Below are 24,322 nucleotides of genomic sequence, written 5' to 3' on the forward strand. Positions count from 1 at the left end.
TTTTAATTATTTATTTATATTTATTTATTGAAATATGGTGAATTTACGTAAGTAGTAAGTACATTTAATTTAATAATGTCAACAGCAAAATCATATTTGGATGGCCACAGGGGTGGCCAGAGTTCAAATAGCCACCCCTTGGGGGCGCCCCTGGCTGGTTTAAGCGAGTTTTTTCAGCAGGGTATATCTAAAACAAACAGAAAATTCAGGCTATTCTGTACAAAACATTACATGGTAGTTATGAATGAAATAAACAACAATATAATACAAGTATAGAAAAGAGAGAGATTAAAAGAAATATTTATTTATTGTCATTATTTTCTATTTTAAAGCGAAAATAAAGCCAAGATGGAAAATTTGACAAACTCAGCACACACATCGTCTTAATATAAGGTTGTTAAAATGTATGTAGATCAATACAACTTGAGTTAAACTACTTTATTTGGCACAAATTGTAACCTGTAGACTATTAAGCATTTTGATGCCGCAGCAGCACAGATATAGATCGAGACATAATTAACTGATTAACTAAATTATCACTTATTATTTAGATTTGGGAAAAGTTTAACTACGTAAATATGTATCTCCGCTTATTATTGTGGCGCTGAATTTATAAAGTATTTTAAAATATATGTGCGTGTGTGTGCGTGTGTGTGAGTGTGTGTGAGAGAGCGAGTTTTCACTTCAGTTGTTAGTGGAGTTTTGTGCGCATGCGCCGACCGTTACATGTGAGTGACTGTGAGCACTTTAGCCGCCGGTGCAGCATGGAAAGGAAAGGTGAGCATCAAAACAGCAAAACTCCTGTCCTCCACAGGCTTCCGAGCAACAGCACATATAGAAATATGAATGAACATCGCAGCAAGCCTCGATCATATCAGTAATGTGCTGGACATGTCGCGCTTTAAGATATGCCATGTGTGGCGATAGAGACAAAAGCCCATGTGTGTGTTTAGCTGCTGCTAATGCAACAGCACTGCAGCTTTACATCAACATCTGCTTATATTGCACTCTACAGCTGGAACATGGACGTTTCATGTGTGTGTTATGAATGTTTTTAGCATGTTTGTGTTTGTAGCCGCTGCTTGTTGTGAAAATATTCGTTTGTTTTCGCGCGAGCTTTTTGCTAGCTAAACTTATATTTTAGTTCGCCGTTAGAAATGGTGATGTTTGGTATTAAATATGATTAACTGAAGTATAATTATGCCTGTGATGATAAAAACGTTTTGTGTGTGTGTGGACTAACTGCTAGCAGCTAAAACCGCCCCAAACCTACAAATTATCGAATATTTTGCTCACCATGGTTACCATCATGTTTACTGTAGTAAAACTGTATTATTAAATATTCGGATATATGGAAATTAATGTTAACATTAGTTGTGTATTATATGTTTTTGTTTGACTGCTTGTAGTTAAATGGTTTGTTTTGCTAGCTTTTGTGACGTTTCTGGTTTTGAGATGACATGTAAACAACAGATCTCCATAAAACAGCTGTGGAGAAAATTTCTAAAATATTCTTTCATTTTTTTTCGGCTTAGTCCCTTTATTAATCAGGGGTCGCCATAGCGGAATGAACCGCCAACTTATCCAGCATATGTTTTACGCCGCGGATGCTCTTCCAGCTGCAACCCATTTCTGGGAAACATCCATACACACCCATTCACACTCATACACTACAGACAATTTCATTCATTCATTCGTTTTCTTGTCGGCTTAGTCCCTTATTAATCCAGGGTCGCCACAGCGGAACGAACCGCCAACTTATCCAGCAAGTTTTATTTACGCAACCCATCTCTGGGAAACATACATTCACACTCATACACTACAGACAATTTAGCCTACCCAATTCACCTGTACCGCATGTCTTTGGACTGTGGGAGAAACCGGAGCACCCGGAGAAAACCCACGCGAACGCAGGGAGAACATGCAAACTCCACACAGAAACACCAACTGACCCAGCTGAGGCTCGAACCAGTGACCTTCTTGCTGTGAGGCGACAGCACAACCTACTGCGCCACCACGTCGCCTTCTAAAATATTATCGTTGATTATATGGGGAAGAGCAGGACACAAAGTAACACTTTGGTTTTCGCCAAATAATGAACAAAGTTAGACAAACCATTTGTTTTTTACTAACAACACACAAGTCTCCTACAAATGAGCACTGGAAGTATGATCACTGATTTCACACAATTTTAATTCAGTTTACTTTAAATAGTAGCTATATTTTCTCAGTAATTGGCTCATTTCTTTTTTTTAATTCTACAAAGCACAGCATGTTTATTCATTTATTTGTTTATTGGATAAACACATTTGAATCTTTTTTAATTATTATCCATTTATCCATTGTTATGCAATGCATTTATTTGCATTAATAACAATTTTTTAATTTTTTTATTTAAAAAGTTCTCAACATTAAACTCAAAATTCAAAAAATTATTTAGTTAGTTTAGTTAGTGTCCAACAGTGTTTGGCTTAATTGTAACAACCATTGTCAGCCACAGTCATTTCTTGTTAATACATACCAGAGGTGGGACTGGGAGTAAGTCACACATGTGCAAGTCTCAAGCAAGTCAAGTCAATTTTTGTCAGACTCAAGTCAAGCCACTGTCTATTTCAAGTCACGTCAAGTCAAGTTGAAGCTTGCTCCAGCAAGTCACTTTCAAGTCAATCTATTTATATATATATATATATATATATATATATATATATATATATATATATATATATATATATATATAAATATATATATATATATATATAAACACACATATATATCGAATTAATCTAATGAATCATTTAAAGTGGGTCTTAATGAACCGAATGATCCAGTCCAGCAAATTCAACTGATTCTCTCGGACCGATCTGAGAACCGATGAGCTGTTAATACTGCGCATACATGACTTAGAACTTTTGGTTTTGTTTTGTTTTTAAATGCATAAAATAAAACAAACGGTTGTGTATTTAACAAAAACAAGTTTTTTTTTTCAAGGAAGTCTCATGTCCTAAATTTTGTGACTTAAGTCTGGCTCGAGTCAAGTCATGTGACTTGATTACCCCATCTCTGATACATACTGTTATAATATGCTTTCTGAAGTCATAAAAATGCATTATAACAAGGTAAAAATTAATACAAATAAATTGAACACACAAAAAAATCCCCATCAATGCCAAAAATCGAAAATAACTTTGAAAATTTTATTTCCGCAGCTTTAGTAAATAGAAATGTACATTTATTGTCTACATATTTATATACACTTTACATTGTTTATGAAAAGTGTGCTAACAAAGCACATTTATCTGTTCTTTGACAGTACTTGCACTTCAGGCCAGGAAGAAAAGGACCAAAACCAAGAAACCTGGCAAAAAGTGAGTACATTTGAGTTTGAATCGAGTATACGATCATCAGCGTTATTGAGTATACGATCATCAAGTTATGAAACAAGAATGTCTGAACATCATCAAGACAGATGAGTAGATGGAGAGAGAGTTACAAAGTGAAAATATTTCTGTCATACTAGGATGCTTTATGGAGAAATCATAGTTGACCTACAAATAAATAAAAAAACAGCATTTTAATGGCACACTTAATGAATTTTAAAAGACTCCTTACATTTATTAAGATGTCTGTAAATTTGGAATTGATCTATTCGATATTTCACTCCAGGGACAGCTTAATTGGTCAGTGTATCTTTAAGTCATTGGATTTTCATTTGAGAAACGGATATTGAAAAAAACAAAAAACGAGTCGTTTTACATTTTCAAATTCAAAAATAAATATTGGGAAAAAAATCTAAATTCAAAAATGATTTGATTTTCATTTTTTTATTTCAAATAACAAAGAATAAAATCACCAGAAAACACAACCGAATAAAGGCTTGTTTTTTAAATATTCTGAAACCAGAAAGGCCGACTCATTAACTGTGACGCAATGCTTATGCTCAAAGTTATAATGCATTGATTGATATTGACCAAAAACACATTGAATCACAGTAAAAAGAAGCAATTTTAAAAATCAAGTCAATTTTCTAACATAGCCTACTGATTTTTAAGAACGCCATATATATATATATATATATATATATATATATATATATATATATATATATATATATATATATATATATATATATATATTATAGATTATAGATTATATTAGGCAATAGAATAGGCTGTATTTGCGGTAAAGACGTACACGACGGCATTCTTAAAGCTCATTATCAACCGCAGCAAAGTTTTTGTAATGTTGTTCGATAGTCCGCTTTGGAAGACATTGATGATAGTGTTTTTTAAACAGGCTGAACGTCTTTCAGATTAAATGAATTATATGTTTATTTTGATTTTGACTTGCAGTATAACGTGGAGAGATGACTTGTTGAAATGTAAGCAATGATTCCAAACGAATGTCCAATGTTACTGTCATTCCTGAAGTGGAATTAATTTTAACAATAACCTTTATTTTCAGAAAACTGTTGAGTAAAGCAACGCAAATAATGCATATATCGTCAAATATAATTTTCCATTTAAATGCTGCTATGTAAAAATTATTATAAAATAATATTAATGATTTTATATATATATATATATATATATATATATATATATATATATATATATATATATATATATATATATACATAAGCAATTCCGTGCAAATGTTAACTTTGCCATTTACTTTCTATGTGGATTTATGTTTTGAGTTTTTACTGCAAATGTCGCATCCATAACGCTGGAATTGCTCATATAATTATATATTTATATATTAAATATTATACATTAATATTACAGTTGAAGTCAGAAGTATTAGCCCCCTTTGAATTATTATTATTTTTTTTTTATATTTCCCGAATGATGTTTAACAGATTCAGGAAATTTTCACGGTATATCTGATAATATTTTTTCTTCTGTAGAAATTCTTATTTGTTTTATTTTGGCTAGAATAAAAGCAGTTTTAAATTTTTTACAAACTATTTTAAGGTCAATATTATTAGCCCCTTTAAGCTTTTTTTCCCGATAGTCTACAGAACAAACCATTATTTTACAATAACTTGCCTAATTAGCCTAACCTGCCTAGTTAACCTAATTAACCTAGTTAAGCCTTTAAATGTCACTTAAAGCTGAATACTAGTGTCTTAAACAATATCTAGTCTAATATTATTTACCGTCATCTTGGCAAAGATAAAATAAATCAGTTATTAGAAATGAGTTATTCAAATTATTATGTTTAGAAATGTGTTAAACGAATCTTCTCTCCGCTACACAGAAATTGGGGGGGAAATAAACGGGGGTAATAATTTTGACTTCAACTGTATGTAAATATGTTCAAACTACTTGTATAAAATGAGCTGAATCAACACAAGTTTTTCAAACTTGTCTCCTTTTTCTCTCTCCTCTCTCTCTCCTCTCACGAGGTGTGCTGTTTGCTCCAGGACAGTCTTTTTTTGGTCAGTAGCACAAGCCCATGAGACTTTGCTTCTGGCGGAGCTTCATAGTTCTCATCTAAAATTGATATGCTTCTGGCTTTCAAGTTACTGTCGGTTGTTTGTCCTCATCTTATGGGACCAATGTGTCTTCTTTAATCAAATACAGCCCAGGGAGTAAATAAAGATGATGTAAAATAAAATCATCACCATACAGAATGTTGGTAAACCTGCTTACTGGCTTTATCTTATAGTAGTTTTGCGAAGTGATGCACATTGCAGACATGCACTACCTGACAAAAGTCTTGTCGTGACAGGATAAAGGATATACAGAAGATACAGAAGGAAGAAAAAATAGCCAATGATCACTGATTTCTTCCTCTCTGTTAACAAAATGAGACTGAATATGTAGCAGGTAATCAGTATTGCTTAGTGTTCAGTACTTGATGTGCTTTCCCACAGCCGTGCATGCTTTGATTATAAAATGAAAAAGTGCAACTCTCAAAGCTGAAAACGGCACAGAGCATAATGGAGCAGATCGCTTGAGTTCTTGCAGATAACAATAAAGCCTACACTACCTAACAAAAGTCTTGTTGTCTATCCAAGTTTTAGGAACAACAAATAATAACTTGACTTCTAGTTGATCATTTGGTATCAGAAGTGGCTTATATGAAAGGCAAAGGCCTCTAGATTATGATTTTTAGCAAAACAAAATATGATCATGTCTTGATTTTTTTATCATTTTATTAGGACAGTAATGTCTGACTTTGCTTAGACAAAAGTCTTGTCACTGAACAGAAATAATGTCCAGTATAGAATATAAAGTCCTGCTGCAGTGGAGACAGAATGAATATTGTGTCTGACTCCATCATGAGCTTGGAGGACTGCATTTATACATCTCTGAGTCAAATCACTGATTAATGCAGCAATGTTCAACGCTAAGGATTTTTTCAACTGGTCCGATTGGGCCAATGATTCAGATTTTACTTGCCCTGGCAAAATTTTCACTGGCCCCACTCCAAAAAAAAAAAAAAAAAAAGAGAGAGAGAAGTTAAGAGCTATTTTTAGCCACACATTTTAATTAATAGTGTCTGTGAATCTAGAATTTAAATATTTAAAACATGTAAAAATGTATAATGAGCAAAATTCTAAGTGTTGTGCAAGCAAAAAGCGTAGTATGGAAAATGTGCAGGTATTTTATTGCAGTTCGAAATTATTAACAAAAGGCAGCTGACTTGCCAAACTGACGGCAAATTGTGCAAAACATCACTCCGAGTTGTTCCCATGTCGATGTCTGCTTCCAAGAAGTTGGAAACAGAAATTTTGTTTTACCCTCATTGTTTGATGTTGCCGCCACGTCGCTGTACTGGTTGTTACCAGGTTACGGGAAAAAAAGTGAAATGCTCAATACATCAAATCAGATAAGAGAAACCAAAAAGCAATATCGTGTTTACGACATCACAGAGAAGGTAGCATTTATAAATTTAAAAGCACAAAATTAAAGTAGTATGTTTAGTGACAAGGCAGCACTGTCCCAATCAGACCAGTAATGATCCTCTCTACTGTCCTAAGAGTCTCTCACGCTGACCCTGGGCCATCGGGCAGTCCTTAGGCCTCATTCACACGGGGTGTCAGCATCAACGCTTCCCATTCACTTTGAATGGGTGACGTCAGGCCTTGCCGAACTGCGCCGCTCTAGAGGCGTTGCTCGCTGCAGAAATTAGGACTAGCTCAACTTTTCAAGTGCCGACGGAAGCGTCAGCCAATCAGATCGCTGTATGCAAATGTACCAGCTAGAGAGTGGCCTATTGCTGGCTGAATTTTATTGGCTGATGCTGCTAAGATGATCACGGTAGCCCCAACTTCAGACACGCCTTCAGTCAATCGTTGACGCTGAAGCCCCGTGTGAATGGGGCGTTATTGTTGAGCTCTGAAAGAGTCATGTGGAATGGCAAAGAAAGCGTTCTTGCAGGACTCCCAGAGTTCATCAAGATTATTTGGATTCATCTTCAATTCCTCCTCCATCTTACCCCAGACATGCTCAATAATGTTCATGTCTGGTGACTGGGCTGGGCAATCCTGGAGCACCTTGACCTTCTTTGCTTTCAGAAACTGATGTGGAGGCTGAAGTATGAGCAGGAGCGCTATCCTGCTGGAGAATTGTCCCTCTCCTGTGGTTTGTAATGTAATGGGCAGCACAAATGTCTTGATACCTCAGGCTGTTGATGTTGATCATCAACTCTGCAGATCTCCCCCTTACTGAATGTAACCGCAAACCATGATTTCTCCTTCACCAAACTTGACTGATTTCTGTAAGAATCTTGGATTCCAGTAGGTCTTCTGCAGTATTTGTGATGATTGGGATGCAGTTCAGCAGAGGATTCATCAGAAAAATTCTGCCACTTTTCCAAGTGATCAACCAGAAGTCAAGTTATTATTTGTTGCTCTTACAACTGGGATCGACAACAAGACTCATGAAGTCAGGGAGTGTGTATGTGTTTGTATAAATGCACATTCCTCTTTTAAATGCTGGACGACTGCACGCTTTCCCTGAAGATATTTCAATACGGGTTACATAACAGTGCTTTGTGACAGCCATCAACCCTGATGCGTCTGATTCCCTATTTCCCCTCACACACACACTCATTCGTCAGGTAAAGCACGCGCATACAGGAACATGCCCTCTAGGGTCTGCTGCTTGTGTCCTTGAAATACAACATGTCAGACTGTCAAACCTAGAGTCCGGCTCTTCTGCAGAACAGAGGCGGAGTGTGTGTGTGTGTGCTGTGATCGACGTGCCCTGTCCTCCTGCGGTGCACTTACGCCACACCGTGCTTTTGATGCCAGTGAGTTTTTACACTCACTTCTCGCCCTCCTCCTCTGCTCCTGTTTCTCGCGCCCTCCCTCCATCCATCTCTCCCTCCCGCGCTGCCTTGTTTTCCAGCTCACTAGTGTTCAGTAGTGTTGAGGCGGACAGCAGGCTGAGAGATAGATAGGAAGAAAGTCTGCGGTTTAACAGTGGCTCGCACCGCACCATCCTGCCCCGCGCTGTCCTCTTCAGCCATGTGGCTCCTGGACTGGATCGTTTCACTTAATACTGCTGTGGTGAAGCTCGCCAGCGGGCTGAGGTGCAAGTGAGTGCTGCTGAATGTGTGTGTGTGTGTGGGACTACTGACTTATTGATGCTGGATTCATATTTAATCAGATGCGCTTGGGTTAGGTGCAGGTTGAATCAGTCTTTCGAGACCGTTGTTTTAATGCACTAATAAAGTGCAGGACTAGTACAGATGCTTTAGATCAACGTGTGATAATTGCATGCAACTCCAATGTGTGATATGCATGCAACTCCTCATGCATCCTGCAAAAGTGTTTCTTATATCTGCACCCTGTGCTTTCAACTGGACTGAAGCCATTTACTAGAACTTCATCCGCTTTGACACTATCTCCATTGTAACCGCGCTTTAGAAATAAGTTGCGTATCCAGGTGTGTGCAACCCCCTGTCTGTCACTGTGCGCAAGTTTCTGGTGCAGTGCTGGATAACTTGGAGGGCTGGTCTTTGCTGCGCTGGGATTTTTTTTCAGGTGGTAGTGAGGAGGATGCTCATTATGTAAGCCGTATCCTCTACAAGTGCAGCAATGTGGGGTCTGGGGGGCTGCGGATGTGGCTCTCAGCGAGTGAAACTGCTTGATACCAAATCAGGTCACACTTTTGGGGATGTAAGCGACTCGCGGATGCTGCAATGACCTGTTTAGCAGCAGGGCGGATCCTGTTTTTTAGATTTTTGACCAAACTCTGGCATCTTCAAATACAGAGTTTCAAGTACTCTCAAAAATGATGTTTGTTTGGACTATTTACTTAAAATGCGCTGAAACAACACAATTGTTGAGATTTTAAAGGGGATAACTTAATTGTGTTGTGTTTAATCCACTTAAATTTGTGCAAACATTAAGGTAGGGGTGGACGATTCTGGCAAAAATGTGAATCACGGTTGTTTTTGCTTAAAATCAAGATCACAATTTTCTTATAACTCTGTAAATGTAAAATAAAGGTTAATATGATCAGCCTATTATTATTGTTGATTCTCAATCATATGGAAAAACAACAATAATAGACCTATGTATAGATCTACTATCTACATTTTTTATAGTCATTATTGTGGACTTGAACAGACTTTCAATATGGTCTGTTTGTTAATTCACGGTAAAATTATGACATCAGAACACTATTCCTAATTATAAAGTTGATTTATTATGTTTAAGACATGTGCTTGTCATCAGTCATTAACAACATTAGCCCATTTGTTTTCACTGGTAAAATTCTTGTCATTATCAGACTCTTTCTTGCATTATATTCAACATTATTTATCAGCTAGGGTTGTTATACTGACACAGTAAGCATTTATTTTCATGCACAACACTTTGTGTTCACTATGAAAGAAAAAACATCAAATGCTTGTCATAGTCATAACTTTAAAATGCGATATCATAATTTAAATGGTGCGCACAGGTTTCACTTTCACTTCCGAATGCGGAAACCAATTACTAGTGTCAATTAAAAAAAATGAACAGATTCAAATTAAATAAATAGTGCTTTTCTGTTTTTCTGGAGAGCCTAACAGTATTTAAGTGCGAAACTTAAATAATCGAATGTAATACAGTCCTCAGGATAATTGAGTACACACCATTTTGGTGCATTTCAACAAAACAGATTTATTAAACACATATATTAATATAAATATATAATTAATATTAATTATTATAAACAAATATATTTATTAAAATAATATTTTTGTCACCAAACATTATTTAGAAATTGAAGAATAATGCAATTCAATTCAAGCTAAATATTGCAACAACAAAAATAAATAAATAATAAAATAAATAAATTTAACCTACAAATTGTAAGTTATTTTGTTAGCTCCAGGTCCCTATGAAAAATATGAATTTAAAATCTAAATCTTAAAATCATATATATGCTGAGCACTGTAAATCTCGGTATACACTAGTAAACTTTTGAAGTGGACCAAAACTTCATCAAATTGTCCCAAAACTATTCAACAACATCCATTCTTGTCTAAAGATTATTTTTAGATTCAACCTCAAGTGTTGACTACTATAGTCTTCATTATAGAAATGATTATATACAGTTAACTTGTTTGTTTACAAATGCTTTTAGTGGCCACATAGTTTTAATTCACTTTAAATCGTACATAATAAGAAAATATTTCACTCTTTTAGGGATAAACTGTGTTCTGAACTATGTTTTCTGGTTAATTACACTACAAACTCAACTTTACAGATCCTGCAATGTGACTATTGGATATTCTCACACTGCGGTATCGATGTTGAAATGATATATTGTGCAGCCCTAGTACTCTACTCAGCCTGAGTACTCGATGAGGCTTCGCTCATAAGGTCAGCAAATAAACCATTAATATAATAATGTAAGACTTCAGGCGTGTCATTTTAAACTGTTAACGGGACAGTTCACACAAAACGAAATCATTGACTCCTTTACTTGCTTGACTCAAACCTGTTTGACTTTCTTTTGTGAACACATAAGAAGATATTTTGAATAATGTTGGTAACTGACATCCATAGTATTTGTTTTCACTTTTCTGGAAGTCAGTGCTGAACATTTTTCAAAGTATCTTTATTTGTGGAAACAGAAAAAGGAAACGACTTGGATATGATAAAGATTTAGAAGCATTTGATAGCAAATAAACATTGTGTACATTTTTAAATCAAGGTTAAACTATCACTGTAAGATTTTGGACTGATTAACACATTTTTATTTAATTTAAGTCAAAAATATACTCTATTTAGGCTTAAATTGCAAAAAGTCCACCTAAATCTACAGCCCCTATAACTATAATTATTAAGCGCCTATCATTTTGTCAATTTGACCAGTATTCATAAAAGGACATGAATGAAAATAAGTTAAAAATAGCTAAAGGAAATGGCATTTATTATAAACAACACATGAATTTCACACAAATTAACCAAAACCTCAGTATTTCATTTTAAAGAACAGTGAAAGTTTCTTAACATCTGTGATCTGACATTTGTTCGCTAGGCTATTGTTTATTGTGTGTGTGAGTGCAGTGATGTATGTGGGCAGGGGACGCCACAGCTGGAAAAAATCCTATAGAGGAAACACTGTTCGAGGAAAATAGATTTCACTGCTTTTGCATTCTCTCACTAATGTTTTAGGCATTGTGTGCCATGTCCAGTATGATCATTATGAAATTGCGATTAAATGCATGCTCTCTTTTTTGTTTGAAGTTTTTTTTTTTTTGAAAGAGCGTCTTGAAATTTAGCAGTGCTTCTACAATTAGGCTTGGCATGATACTGTATCTATATTTTGTGGTATGATATATAGCAACGAAATTTATTGCAATAAACAATATTATTGTCATTTTAAGACCATTTTGGCACTATAATAGCACCATAATGCAAGAACACACTTCCAAAGAACACATATCTTAAAATCATTTCATTAAATTATAGTCATTTTAACAAATAAATAGTCAGGTATCGGAATTAGAATGTGAAAACAAATATTCTGAACAAATTTATAATAATAATGATAAATTTTAAAATTAACCCAACTCCCAATAAAAATTAACAGATCTATTTTCAGTCATCAGGCACCCACATGAAAATATACTATAGTAATTTAGAGTAAATACTATACTGTTTTTTTTTTTTTTAACCATACTGACACTCACACCTCCAGTAGAGATAGAAAGGCTTCACAAATGGCTAAAATGTGGTTAGAATTGGTTTATGTATTGGCGATATATATTGCATCACCAAAAATGATTGAGGACTTGTCTACGTGCTGTGCGATAAATTGATATATTGACTATTGTGACAGGGCTATTTACAATGCTGTTTAGTTTGCTCATTCTCCAGTATGCACTTTAAAGGTAATTCAGCAATGTAATGTTTGTTTGACTGTTAGTTTGATCCACATGCTACAGTTTCTAGTTATCAATGCTAAAATTAAAATCTTTATCAATGTCTAAAAACTTAAAAACATTTTGGGCTGGGTCGCAAAACTAGCATGCATTGTGGGAGATTTGTTTTATACTTAATATACGGCATAAAGCACCATGTATGCATCAAATGATTATATTAAGCAGAACTCAAATGAGTTATGAATTTAATTATATTTTTTGTGTAAACTCTAATGCTATAGCTCTATAGAAGCGATACCAAACCATTTGAGTAGAAATAGTCATTTCGGATTTAAGTTAACTGAACTCTTAGCGATTTGATAACTGAACTTAAAATGTTTTAGTTGCTAATACTCTAAAAGCTTGACAACACATTAATACAAATATAAATGTGTATATGACTCAATATATACAGCGGAGAAATAAGTGTTGAACACATCACCGTTTTTCTCAGACAACATATTTCTAAAAGTGTTGTTGACTTGAATTTTACCCAGATGTTGTTAACAACCAAAGAAATCCATATAGGCAAAGAAAACAAATCTAATTAGTTTCCAAATGAAGTTATGTGCAATAAAATGAAGTGACGCAAGGAAAAAGTATTGAACACATGAAGAAAGGGAGGTGTAGTTCGGCAGTGAAATCCCAGACAGCAGCTGAAATCTCTCAGTAATTCTTCAGCAAGCCTCTGCCCTTCCTCAGTGTAAATGAAGATCAGCTGCCTCAGTCCAACATCTACATTAGCAGGAGGATGAAGATGAACCCAGGGTGGACATTTCAGCAAGACAATGATCCAAAACACAGCCAAGAGACTCTCAAATGCTTTCAGAGAAAGAAAATCAAGCTGTGGAATGGCCAAGCCAATCAACTGAGCTGAATCCAATAGAGAATACAGAATAAAGCTCAGATTTATAGATGAGACCCACAGAACCATCAAGATTTTGACACTCTGAAGTCTGAAACTCACACCTGAGCAATGCATGTGACTTTATTCTCCATATGAGAAGCGTCTTTAATCTGCCCTCACTAAAGTTTACAGTACTCAAGCCATGTTGTTTAACTCAAATGGTTTGCAGCAATCGGTATAGCAGTATCTTTCTATGCTCTAGAACAGGGGTTTTTAGGACACACGCCCCCCCAAGTTTGGCCTATTTCACTTGTCCCGCACTCAACTAGCCAAAATTATAATGCATGTGCAAACATCATTCACATATTACTTGATGTGTTTAAAGTGTGTAGCATTAATTACATTGAAACCTAAATATATCTTATTCAGTGTGATGGCTGAGCCTGTTTCTGTGAGGACAACGTGGTAGGATTCCTGACAAGAACTAACCGTAAATCATCTTCCACTGTCTATAAGCATGGGCCGCAGTATACTTGCTTTTGATGCACGTACATACAGAAAACGCTGCTTCGCAAAGCCAAGTTCGCAGAGCCCTGTGGGTGTGGTTGAGACGACCATTGAGTACGTATACATGGGAAACAATACTTTAATACGATTTTAATATGATTAAAACAATCCTCTGATTAAGAGTCTACCATGTAAACCGGCCAAATATTCTATACCCACCTATATCATGTTATACCCGCAGTTTGAAAACCCCTGCTCTGGAATGGACGTGCACAGGCAGTATCCACAGAAAGCAGCCGTTTTCAGTTTGGGTGGTCCTCTCTTAGACACTGTGAGCGATCATCTCTCCGTGGTGTCTATGTTTCAGCTGATTAGGACGTGGTATTAGAGTTATGAAATGCATGCGCTACTGTAAAACACGAGCACACTCCCTGAATCAGCAGAGGCTGATGTGCTATCCTCATGCCCTGTGATAACCCCCCTCTCTCTGGTTGGTACAGATTGCATAACACAGCAGGTTTAATCTAGCATGGCCAATGATGCTCAGTTAACTACAGCTTCCAGACCACAGGCTAATTCCATCGGCCCTAGCATGACACCCTCTCATTGTCCAATAATGCTTGACTGGGGATTGAAAAAAACCTGCTTTATTAATTGTTTGGTGAACTGCAGAGTGGAAAGGTGGGGTACAGACCGAGTGCAGTTTTACATTGTGGTGCGAAGTGATTTCTGCATTATAATAGATGTCTCAAAAATAAAGGAAATAGGCCTGGTTCACATTAAACACATGAACGTTTGCTTCATTCACTCGAAATTACTATCGTGATGCTCTTTATTCATTCACACAAATGCTTTATTATAATGCATGAATGACTTGAAGAATATCTTGCAAGTCTAGATTTGGATATAACTATGTTTGCTGCTTTGGAACTGTTGATAAAGTCCCAAAAATGCCAGAAAGCCAAACGTTGATGTGTTTGTGTTAGGGCTGTGCAATTAATCGAAAATCCGATTTCGATTATGGCTTCTAACGATTATGAAAAAGCATTAATCGAGATAAACGATTATTCCATTATTAACCGCCCCCTGTCCAGTTGTCCTCACTTGTTGCTCTTAAAAGCGCGAAAGACCGCATGCTTATGTATGTGCGGCGCGCAGACAGTCAGAAGCATGTGGTCTGCACTTGGTCTCATTCGCACACTGTGACGAGCAGAGAGCACACACATCTAAAGTCATTAACGTGAGCGCTTTAATGTTTAAATAGGTGTCAACGCGGTGTTTAGTGATTATTCATATTAACCCTCATTTTGTAATAAACGAGTTGAGGATCAAAAGACACGCGAAAGCAAAACCATTAAAGTGATAGCACAATAGCTGCCGCCTGTTTTATCATGATAAATAAAACAACGAGAAAATCCCCCTCTGCTCCTGACTGAAGACTTTTGTAGCTAAAGTGTTTTTCTTACGGTGAAGATGCTAAAAGCACAGTTTGTTTCATATTTTTATTCTATTGTATTTATTTCTCTTTCCTTTGCAGGGAGGAAAATAATATATGCAGTTGAAGTCAGAATTATTAGCCTTGCTGAATATTAGCAACCTTTTCCCCCCAATTTCTGTTTAATGGAAAGAAGATTTCAGAACATAATAGTTTTAATCATTAATTTCTAATGACCGATTAATTTTATCTTTGCTATGATGACAGCTCATAATATTTTAGTAGATATATTTTTAAATACAAACATTCAAATTCAAAGTGTGATTCAAAAGCTTAATTAGGGTAATCAGGCAAGTCATTATATAACAGTAGTTTCTTCTGCAGACAATCAAAAATATATATTGCCTAAAGGGGCTAATAATATTGACCTTAAAAGAGGTTTCAAAATATTTAAATTTGCTTTTATTCGAGCCAAAACAAAACAAATCAGCCTTTCTCCAGAAGAAAAACATTAGAGGAAATACTGTTAAAATTCCTTGCTCTGTTAAACATCATTTGGGGAATATTTATTAAAAAAAATTTCAGGAGTGCTAATAATATGACTTAATAATCGTTTGGAATAATCGTGATTACAATTATGACCAAAATAATCGTGATTAGGATTTTTCCCAAAATCGAGCAGCCCTAGTTTGTGTTCACGGCACCATCCACACAAAACTATGAGTTTTGCCGTCAAGGAACTGGATTTGGATGACAGTCAATTCCAGCTCTGCCTGACTGTGACGGATGCCTGGTTTAATAACCTGCTCCTACTGCCCTCTGACGGAGACTCTGAGCCCTGTCAACATGAATGCGGGTATTCTTAAAACGGCACCTTTTTTTGTAGGCGGTTTACTGTTTGTCCACAAGAAAACAGAATATTGGGTGACTAAAATCAAATCTTTTTGAAAACTCTGGCCTGGGTCAAGATTTTTTGAAACTCGAAGTAAAAGGGTGTAGATTTGCTCTTGTGATTGGTGGGGACCTATGAATCTTTTATTTATCGTATCATATTTATACTTGTACATTTAGCTGTTTATTCTGCAGTAAATTCATTCATTCATTTTCATTGGGCTTAGTCCCTTATTTATCAGGGGTCGCCACAGCGGAATGAACTGCCTACTATTCCAGCATATGTTGTTTTACGCAGCGGATGCTTCTTGCTGCAACCTAGTACTGGGAAACACCCATACACTATCACATTTGCACATGCACTTATACACAAGGGCTATATTAGTTTATTCAATTCACCTACAGCTAGGGTTGTAACGGTATGATTTTTTTACGGTATGATAATCGTCTAAAACAATACCACGGTTTGACGGTTTCGTGGTATACGGTATTAAATAGTAATTCTCATAGCAAAGACCCTGAAAAGAATAAGAACACGTTTTCTGACTGAACAAAGGTTTTATTTCAACAAACTTTTGAAAGAACCATTTTAATAGAACTATAGAAGTCTAAAAGAAGTCTAAAAGAACTATAGAATTTTATAAAAAATAAACTGAAAAATCTCCCATTTTAATAAATTAAATTAGAAGGAATAAACAAGCAAGGTCTTTTAAGATTAGACAAAAATAAACTTAAACTGTCCTTCCTTATAAGCAGGATAAATGGGAGACCAAAAGTGCAATACCAAGTTTATGGCTGTAAACATGTATTTAAAGCGTTGTTTTTTTTAGTCTAGGTTGTGATGAAGAAATGTAAGCATGTTGAGATTTTCAGGACTTAATCTTGACCGCTGAGGTGAGAGAATGTGTCCACTTGTACAATGAACAAATAAAAAAATAAGAAAATAATAAATAATGTGTCAAAGTCCAAATAAACATGGTGCAAATCCTCAGTAAAAATAGATATAAATATTTACTATACTATAAATAGTTACATAACGAAACTAGATTCAATATGGAACATCCTTAGGTTTTATGTGCCAGCATGGATATGGTTGTCTGTGGATATGGATTTGGATATGGTTGTCTGCAATGCAGACAAACAGCTGCACCTTCATTTGTGTCTTTTGAAAACAGCAAGAGCTGCAGTTCGTCTTTGCTGTGTCACTGTTTTGTCATGTTTCTGTGCTGCTGTGCATGCAAAAGTACTTAGTATGAGAATTATTTCATGCAAAACTTTTTTTTTTGCGTTTTATTTAGCCGCGCAGAAATGTATGCCTATCTCTCATTCCATGTTGTTCAAAAAGCTCAGTGTTGGTCCACAAACAAAAGTGAAACCTATGCTTATTGGTTGTGATATACCGAGTTTGAACCAATCTGGGCATGGAGGAGGGACAATGCATCAATGTATCATGTCTGGTTTGTCCGGAGACACAGTGACGAGCGTTTCTTTGTCAAATCAGCGTTGTCAAATGTTGATGACGTAACCGCACTGATTCTGGAGCCTCTGAAAGTCCGCGAATGTTATGTGATGCAGCACTGGAAAGCTGAGACTCTCTTCTTTATGCCAATCTTTGAATTGTATGAATCAGATCAGCGGATCAAAAGTTATTAAACATTTAAGAGCAATACTTATTTTTAGCCGCGGGCGGCTGTCTCGGTCTTTAAGGGTTAAAACCGTTGATATGCAATTGTTCATGGTATGATAATCGTGCACGTTCAAATCGTGGTAGACCGTCATATCGGTATATTGTTACAACCCTACCTACAGCGCATGTGTTTTTGGACTGAAGAGGAAACCGGAGAACCCAGAGGAAACCCATGCCAACACTGGGGGAACATGCAAACTTCACACAGAAATGCCAACAGGCCCAGTCTGCACTTGAAAAAGTGACCTTCTTGTTGTGAGGCCACAGTGCTAACCACTGAGCCACCATGCTGCCTCCCCTTGCAGTACTGCAGTAGATTTCATACTGTATTATTCACAGACTATATCAGCCTGCAGTAATGTTGGACTGCGGGAAAAAAACACTAACACTACTATTGTTATTATGGACTGCGAACTTGAGTTTAAGTGACTAAAGCAGGTTGCACACTAGAAGCGTCGCGCCGTGCATCGCCATTCATTTCAGAATTCTAAACATTGGTTTCTATCATTGTACACACACCTGCGGCACAAGTCTGCGGCTGTCCGCGGTGCCCAGCTACGACTCAGGACACTGTTTATATTTCTGCCGCACCACATAACGCCATCTGATTAGTTTCATGTTCAATATCATGCAGATGTGCGATACTTTTATGTGCATGCCGTGTTGCGATGCCGAGCAACACATCCGGTGTGTGACCTGCTTTACACTTTTCTTTGAAAATAGGCTCCTTGTGTCCACTCACCTCACACACCTGATTCTGGCACAGGTAAATTCCTCTGGAGTTTTGCCACTGCTCACACCTGAGTGTAGCTACAGCCTCTCACATGTGAGCAGGGAAAGGCACAGCCAATCTCAATATTCATATGTGTTTGAGGGTAGTAGGACCCGAGTAGAGAACGTGATTTAGCCCTTTCAACATGTCTAGGTTGATGTTGACAATGATGCGCCGCTCAGTGCTGCGCCACGGCGCGCACATGACAGTTTAAAGTATTGTACACCAGAAGCACACATTCGCATGCTATTTAAAATGAAACTAATCAAATGGCGCTCTCTGGCACGGCAGACATATGAACAGTGTCCTGAGTGAGTTGTGGCTGGGTGCCGCGGACAGCCGCCGACTTGCGGCGCCGGTGTGTGTACCCTGATAGAAACCTATGTTTAGAATTCTGAAATGCATGGCGGTGTTTGGCGTGACGCTGTGCCTCACCGAGCGGCGCTTCTGGTGTGAGACCTTTATTGGTGGGGACATTTTAATAGTTGGTGGATATTGGTGGGGACACGACCGCTCCGGCTAGTTCTACCCTAGTGTGGTCATGTAGACACTGCAATCAGAGTTTTTGCCTCATGGCATCAGTTTGCACGCTGTTTTCTCCTTTCTGATTGGCCAACACTGCTGGGTTCCCACGTTTGCATTAACTTGTATGCATATTACTTGTGCAAATACATAATTCCCATTTTGGTGTGATGAACCCTGCATAAAAGTGTTATTATCCCCACCTGATGGTTCGGCCTGCATCTTTTTAGCGTTTTCATGTGAACGGAGATTTAAAATAAAAAATTAAAGCAGGAAAAACATTGTGCATTTATGAAGTGTGCTTCACACGGGTGAGTGGGCTTGACAAACCACCCGTAGAAACACTAACAGTTCCTTTGTATAATGAGCATTTGTTATGTGTATTTCCTCTTTTTGTTGAATCACTGAATGCCTCCACAATTGTACGTCGCTTTAGGCAGAGAAGTCTGTTAAATGACGATGTAAATGTGAAAAGATATATGGTGGTTATCTATAAAATCATTTCATTTCAATTGAGTTGTCAGCCTCTGAAATGCAACCGAGGGAAGATTCGCACCTCCATGCGCTATTATCTAACTGCTAAGATCAGGCTGTTTTTTTAATGTGAGGGATTTGTCAGAACCAGATGTGCTGACAGAGCTCTGGGACTCCGGTAGAACAAACCGTCCAGGCATCACCAGTCTATTTAACATCCTAGGAAACAAACCAACATGCTCTACCTGCAGTCCTTGACCAACTAAAAACCTTTTAAAGTAAGATTTTTTACTCTGATTAGAATAAAGTTCCCCTGAAAGCAAAGCACAGTTCAAAAATAAGTTTTGAATGACAAATACATAATGTTATGTTTTGGCTATTAATCTAGGGATTATTATAATTAAAATAAGTAAATGGGGAACAAAAAGGTTGAACAGGTTTTCTTACAATCACTCAATTTTCTTACAAAAAACATTGTGCATTTATGAAGTGTGCCTCACACAGGTGAGTGGGCTTGACAAACCACCAGCAGTTGCTCTCCTTACTCTAGCACTTTATGCTCTAAGGCAGTGTTTCTCAACCACACTTCTGCAGGACAACCGGCTCTGTACATTTTCCATATTTCCTTAAGCAAACACACCTGATTCAGATCATCAGCTCATTAGCAGAGACTGAAAAACCTGTGATAGGTGTGACAGACAAAGGAGACATCCAAAACATGCAGTGTTGGAGGTCCTCCAAAAATGTGGTTTAGAAACACTGCTCTGAGGAATTCCTGTTAAATACCACCACTATCCAGTCTAAAATATGTGTGATCTTTTATGCTCAAGGTGTCATACTTTTGTTTTTCCATATTTTTTGACACGAGGGATGCGATAGCTGAAACCCTGGTCTTGCATACGTCTGTGCGTAGTAATTGTTAAAGCACTGACTTCAGCTGCAGTCCACTCTTTGTGAGTCTCCCCCACACTTTTGAATGGGTTTTGTTTCACAATTCTCTCCAGGGTGCTTTTCCTTCCCCTTGCCTCTCTATTGATGTGCTTAGACACAAAGCTCTGTGAAAAGCCACCCTCTTTTACAATGACTTTTTGTCTCCTGCGCTCCTTGTGCAAGGTGTCAATGGTCGTCTTTTGGACAACTGTCATATCATCTGCCTTTCCCGTGATCGTGTAGCTTACAGAACTAGACTAAGACTGATTATTATAAATAAAATAAGTAAATGGATAAAGGTTGAACAGGTTATCTTACAATCACTCCATATCTAATAAAACCAAAAAAACATTGTGCATTTATGAATTGTGCCTCATATAGGTGAATGGGCTTGACGAACCACCTGTAGAAACACTTTTCTCCTGTTACTCTAGCACGCTATGCTCTCAAATCCTTGACAAAATACCAAAACACCACTATCCAATTAAAAATGTGTGTGTGTGTGTGATCTTTTATGCCCATCAAGATGTCATACTATTGTTTTTTGATATTTCTTAAAACAAGGAATGCGACAGCTAAAACCCATGTCATGCATACATCTGTGCGCAGTAAATCTTGAAGCACTGACTTCAGCTGCAGTCCACTCTGATTTTCTCAGATACTAAATTTGGGATTTTCATTAGTTGTCATCAATATTAAAATTAAAAGAAATAAACACTTGAAATGGATCAGTCTTTGTGGAATGAATGTATAAATTATACAAGTTTCATGGATATTGAAGTTGAATGGATATTTTAATTATATGAGCATCACCTGTATCAGTAATGGACGAATGACTAGAGATCAAATATCTTTAGGGAATGAGATTGAAAAATGTCAGACTTGTGTTATCCACCATGGCTCAGTGTGATGGTACGCTACGCACTATTATACGCCAACTTGAATATCATTTATAAAGCTTAAATGTGTTGACTGTGCAATTAAAAGAGGAAAATTAGTTTTTTTCTGAAATGATCTATAATTTATTCTGAGCATTAACAGGAACAGACTGTGAAGAATCAAACGCATCCTTCCTGAAGTACCAGCCCGGCGAACACTTATATAAATGCATCAACAACATTATGAAAGACTTGTTAATTGCATAAAGATAAATTATGCAATTCACGTGGCAAAGTGTTTTCTAGCCCTGTCAGTCACCGAGCCTCTACCTTTCTTCTGTCGCCAAAGGTTTTTGTGGTTGCTAAGAAACTAGTGGACCGTTAAACGCATTTTTCTAATGATGCAGGACCACAGGCATGTTTCATTTAGAAAGTTACACATCATGCTACATTTTTAGTGCAGTTGCAGGAGCCTTTTTCATCATGGGATTTTAATGAAAAGCTCCAGTGGCTCAGTGGTTAGCACTGTCGCCTCACAGCAAGATCACTGGTTCGAGCCTCGACTGGGTCATTTGGTGTGTTTGCATGTTCTCCTCGCGTTTCCTTAGAGTGCTCCAGTTTCTTCCACTGTCCAAACACAAGCACTATAGGTTAGTTGAATAAACTACATTAGCCATAGTTTATGATCATGTGTGTGAATGAGTGTGTATGGGTGTTTCCCAGTACTAGGTTGCAGCTGGAAGGGCATCCGCTGCATAAAAAAACATAAGCCGGAATAGTTGGCGGTTCGTTCCGCTGTGGCGACCTCTGAAATAGAGACTAATCTGAAGGAAAATTTATGTAAAGCTCCATATCAGGGACTTTGTGATTCATTTTGGAGAGTCTTTGTGCATGGTGTTTATTAGTTCACACCAGCATTTTTTCACCCACGTCTGTTTATCTATTAGAAAAGCACTTGATGAATAAAGACAAGAGTGTATTATGGTGTGTTTGTTTGACCCTGTGTTCTGTGTAGTCGGTGTCGCTTTCCTGAACATTTCCGTCTGTTCTAGACAGTTTGACCTCAACAGGAGAGAATATTTGCAAGTCTAAGCATTTGTACTGTAAATATAATAATAGGATGTTTCATATAATTATTTTTAGGGCTTTTTCAACTTTATTTGGAAAGGACAGTAAAGGTTGCAGACAGGAAAGTATTGGGAGCAGAGAGAGGGGAAGGGTCGGCAAAGGAATCGAACTCGGGTGGCCGAGAGCACCATGATGCACCATGACACTTAACCAATAGGCTATTGTCGCAGACATATTAGGATGTTTTATTAATTCTAAACTGTTTCTTTAAAAATTAATTTGCCGACCCTCCAAATCATTTTAGCCTTTTTTGTAATCAAAAATAGACAGTGCGAATAGTGGAGCAACTTTTTTTTTTTTTTTTTTGCTGATTCAAAAACATTTAACATAAACAGTTAACTTTATCACACTGTACAACATACAGGGCTGCACAATAAGGACTGCCCGATAGACTGGATGGTGTTAGTCACCTAGTCACTAAAGTGTACACTAAAGTTTTTTTATTAATTGATTTCTACAAAACTTAACAAATGAAATGAGGCCATATATGAAAAAGTTTGTCTTGATGACAATGTCTGTGGGTGTCAAAATGAAAGTGCACATTTTTGCTTAAATAAATAAATATATATATATATAGTGCTTCTCATGTGATATGTGAACGACCCGTACAGCTTTACTGTGACATTTCCTCAAGTAAAAATGACATCGTCTGAAACTTTGTTGCACACCACACCCACCAAAAGGGTACCCTTTTGATAATGTCGACCCGTACCGCACTGTACCACTTAATTAACGTCACATGATGTGTCAGCACGTCACACACCTAGGGAGTGGCCATCCTGTTTCTATGACAGCTCGAGATATTGCACTTTCTATACATGAACATAATGTTGTTTAATATAACACAATGCAGACAGCGACGGAATTTGAACAGCTGGATAAAATCTGCAGCAATTCTAAACATGACACGGTCAAAATTTTGTGCTATTTTCTTCATTTCACGTTAAATTCAGCAATCACAGAAATGTTAAATTCTGCAGGGACTGCTCAACACAAAACATGGAGATTCAGCTTTTTAGTCGATAAAAGTCGAGGAATTTGGCTTTTGTGGAGAATCTTGTAGGTTTAGAGCAGACAGCTTTGTGCGTGTGTGTGTGTGTGTGCGCGTGTGCATGCACACTTAAGGAATTATTCCACCATCAGTGAAAAGAGACTTCAGTCTGATTGGCTTCTTCAACTCAAGTTCAATCCTCTTTTCCACCCTCTCCCCTGTCATTGAAATGATAGATTGGCGTGTTTTATTTTAGATTCACTCTGTCAAGTATTCCTCAAGAAGTGGCGAATGTCTCAGAGGGGCGATAGATAAGAGTAATTGATTGTGTTGAGTGTCCTCTCACTCTCTTTCACTCTGCCATGACTCTTACTGCTCACCTGACATCACTAATAAGGTTGTAAAGAGGCTTGTTTGCGCTGACTACCAGCTGAGACTTGGATCTTATGAGCAAGCTAGAGAGAATCTTAAAGCGCACCCCTGAGGCAAAATCAGCTTTTGGAAGCTGTTTGGTATAAAGCAGGGGTGACCAACCCTGTTCCTGGAGATCGACCTTCCTGCAGATTTCAGTTGCAACCCATGTCAAACACACCTGCCTGTAATTATCAAGTGCTGTTCAGGTGCTAATTCATTGGTTCAGGTGTGTTTGATCAGGGTTGGAGCTGAACTTTGCAGGAAGGTCGATCTCCAGGAACAGGGTTGAGCACCACAGGTATAGAGTGTAGATGTAGGCTGTTTTTCAATTCCAAGAACGAAGACCGGTCTTGCCAGGTGTCCTCGCAAGAACGAACTCGGGAGACCACGAGAACAGAGAACGCGTCCTGTGAGAAATGAGATGCTGCCTTCTTCCTGATGGTCACATGACCTTCACACATTTTAAAT

At 37.3% G+C, this 24,322-nt stretch overlaps 1 protein-coding gene and 1 long non-coding RNA gene across 45 annotated transcripts in view; one reads left to right on the forward strand and one right to left on the reverse strand.

Annotated features, from left to right (window-relative positions):
* Window positions 1-710: 710 nt before the first annotated feature.
* srpk1b (SRSF protein kinase 1b) overlaps window positions 711-24,322 on the forward strand; it is a 66,170-nt gene continuing 42,558 nt past the window's right edge. For 21 of the 43 annotated variants that reach the window (XR_015502109.1, XR_015502110.1, XR_015502112.1 and 18 more), the window contains exons 1-2: window positions 731-777; window positions 3,311-3,365. Coding sequence is in view for 5 of the 43 variants with exons in the window: in XM_087272877.1 (XP_087129003.1) it covers window positions 765-777; window positions 3,311-3,365 (68 nt within the window). In the remaining 38 variants the exon portion in view is untranslated. 43 annotated transcript variants of the gene reach the window in all.
* On the reverse strand, window positions 16,230-19,968 carry LOC147841626 (uncharacterized). Of its 2 annotated transcripts, none has more exons than XR_015502243.1 (3): window positions 18,855-19,968; window positions 17,862-18,264; window positions 16,230-16,457 (listed from the first exon to the last, which is right to left on the reverse strand). It is a non-coding gene; the product is annotated as an uncharacterized LOC147841626 (long non-coding RNA). The 2 variants fall into 2 exon arrangements; XR_015502242.1 differs by having other exon boundaries at window positions 16,313-16,457; window positions 17,862-18,152; window positions 18,780-19,968.

The sequence above is a fragment of the Danio rerio genome, chromosome 11 (assembly GCF_052040795.2).
Source record: "Danio rerio strain M-AB ecotype USA chromosome 11, GRCz13ab, whole genome shotgun sequence".
Taxonomy (NCBI): Eukaryota; Metazoa; Chordata; class Actinopteri; order Cypriniformes; family Danionidae; genus Danio; species Danio rerio.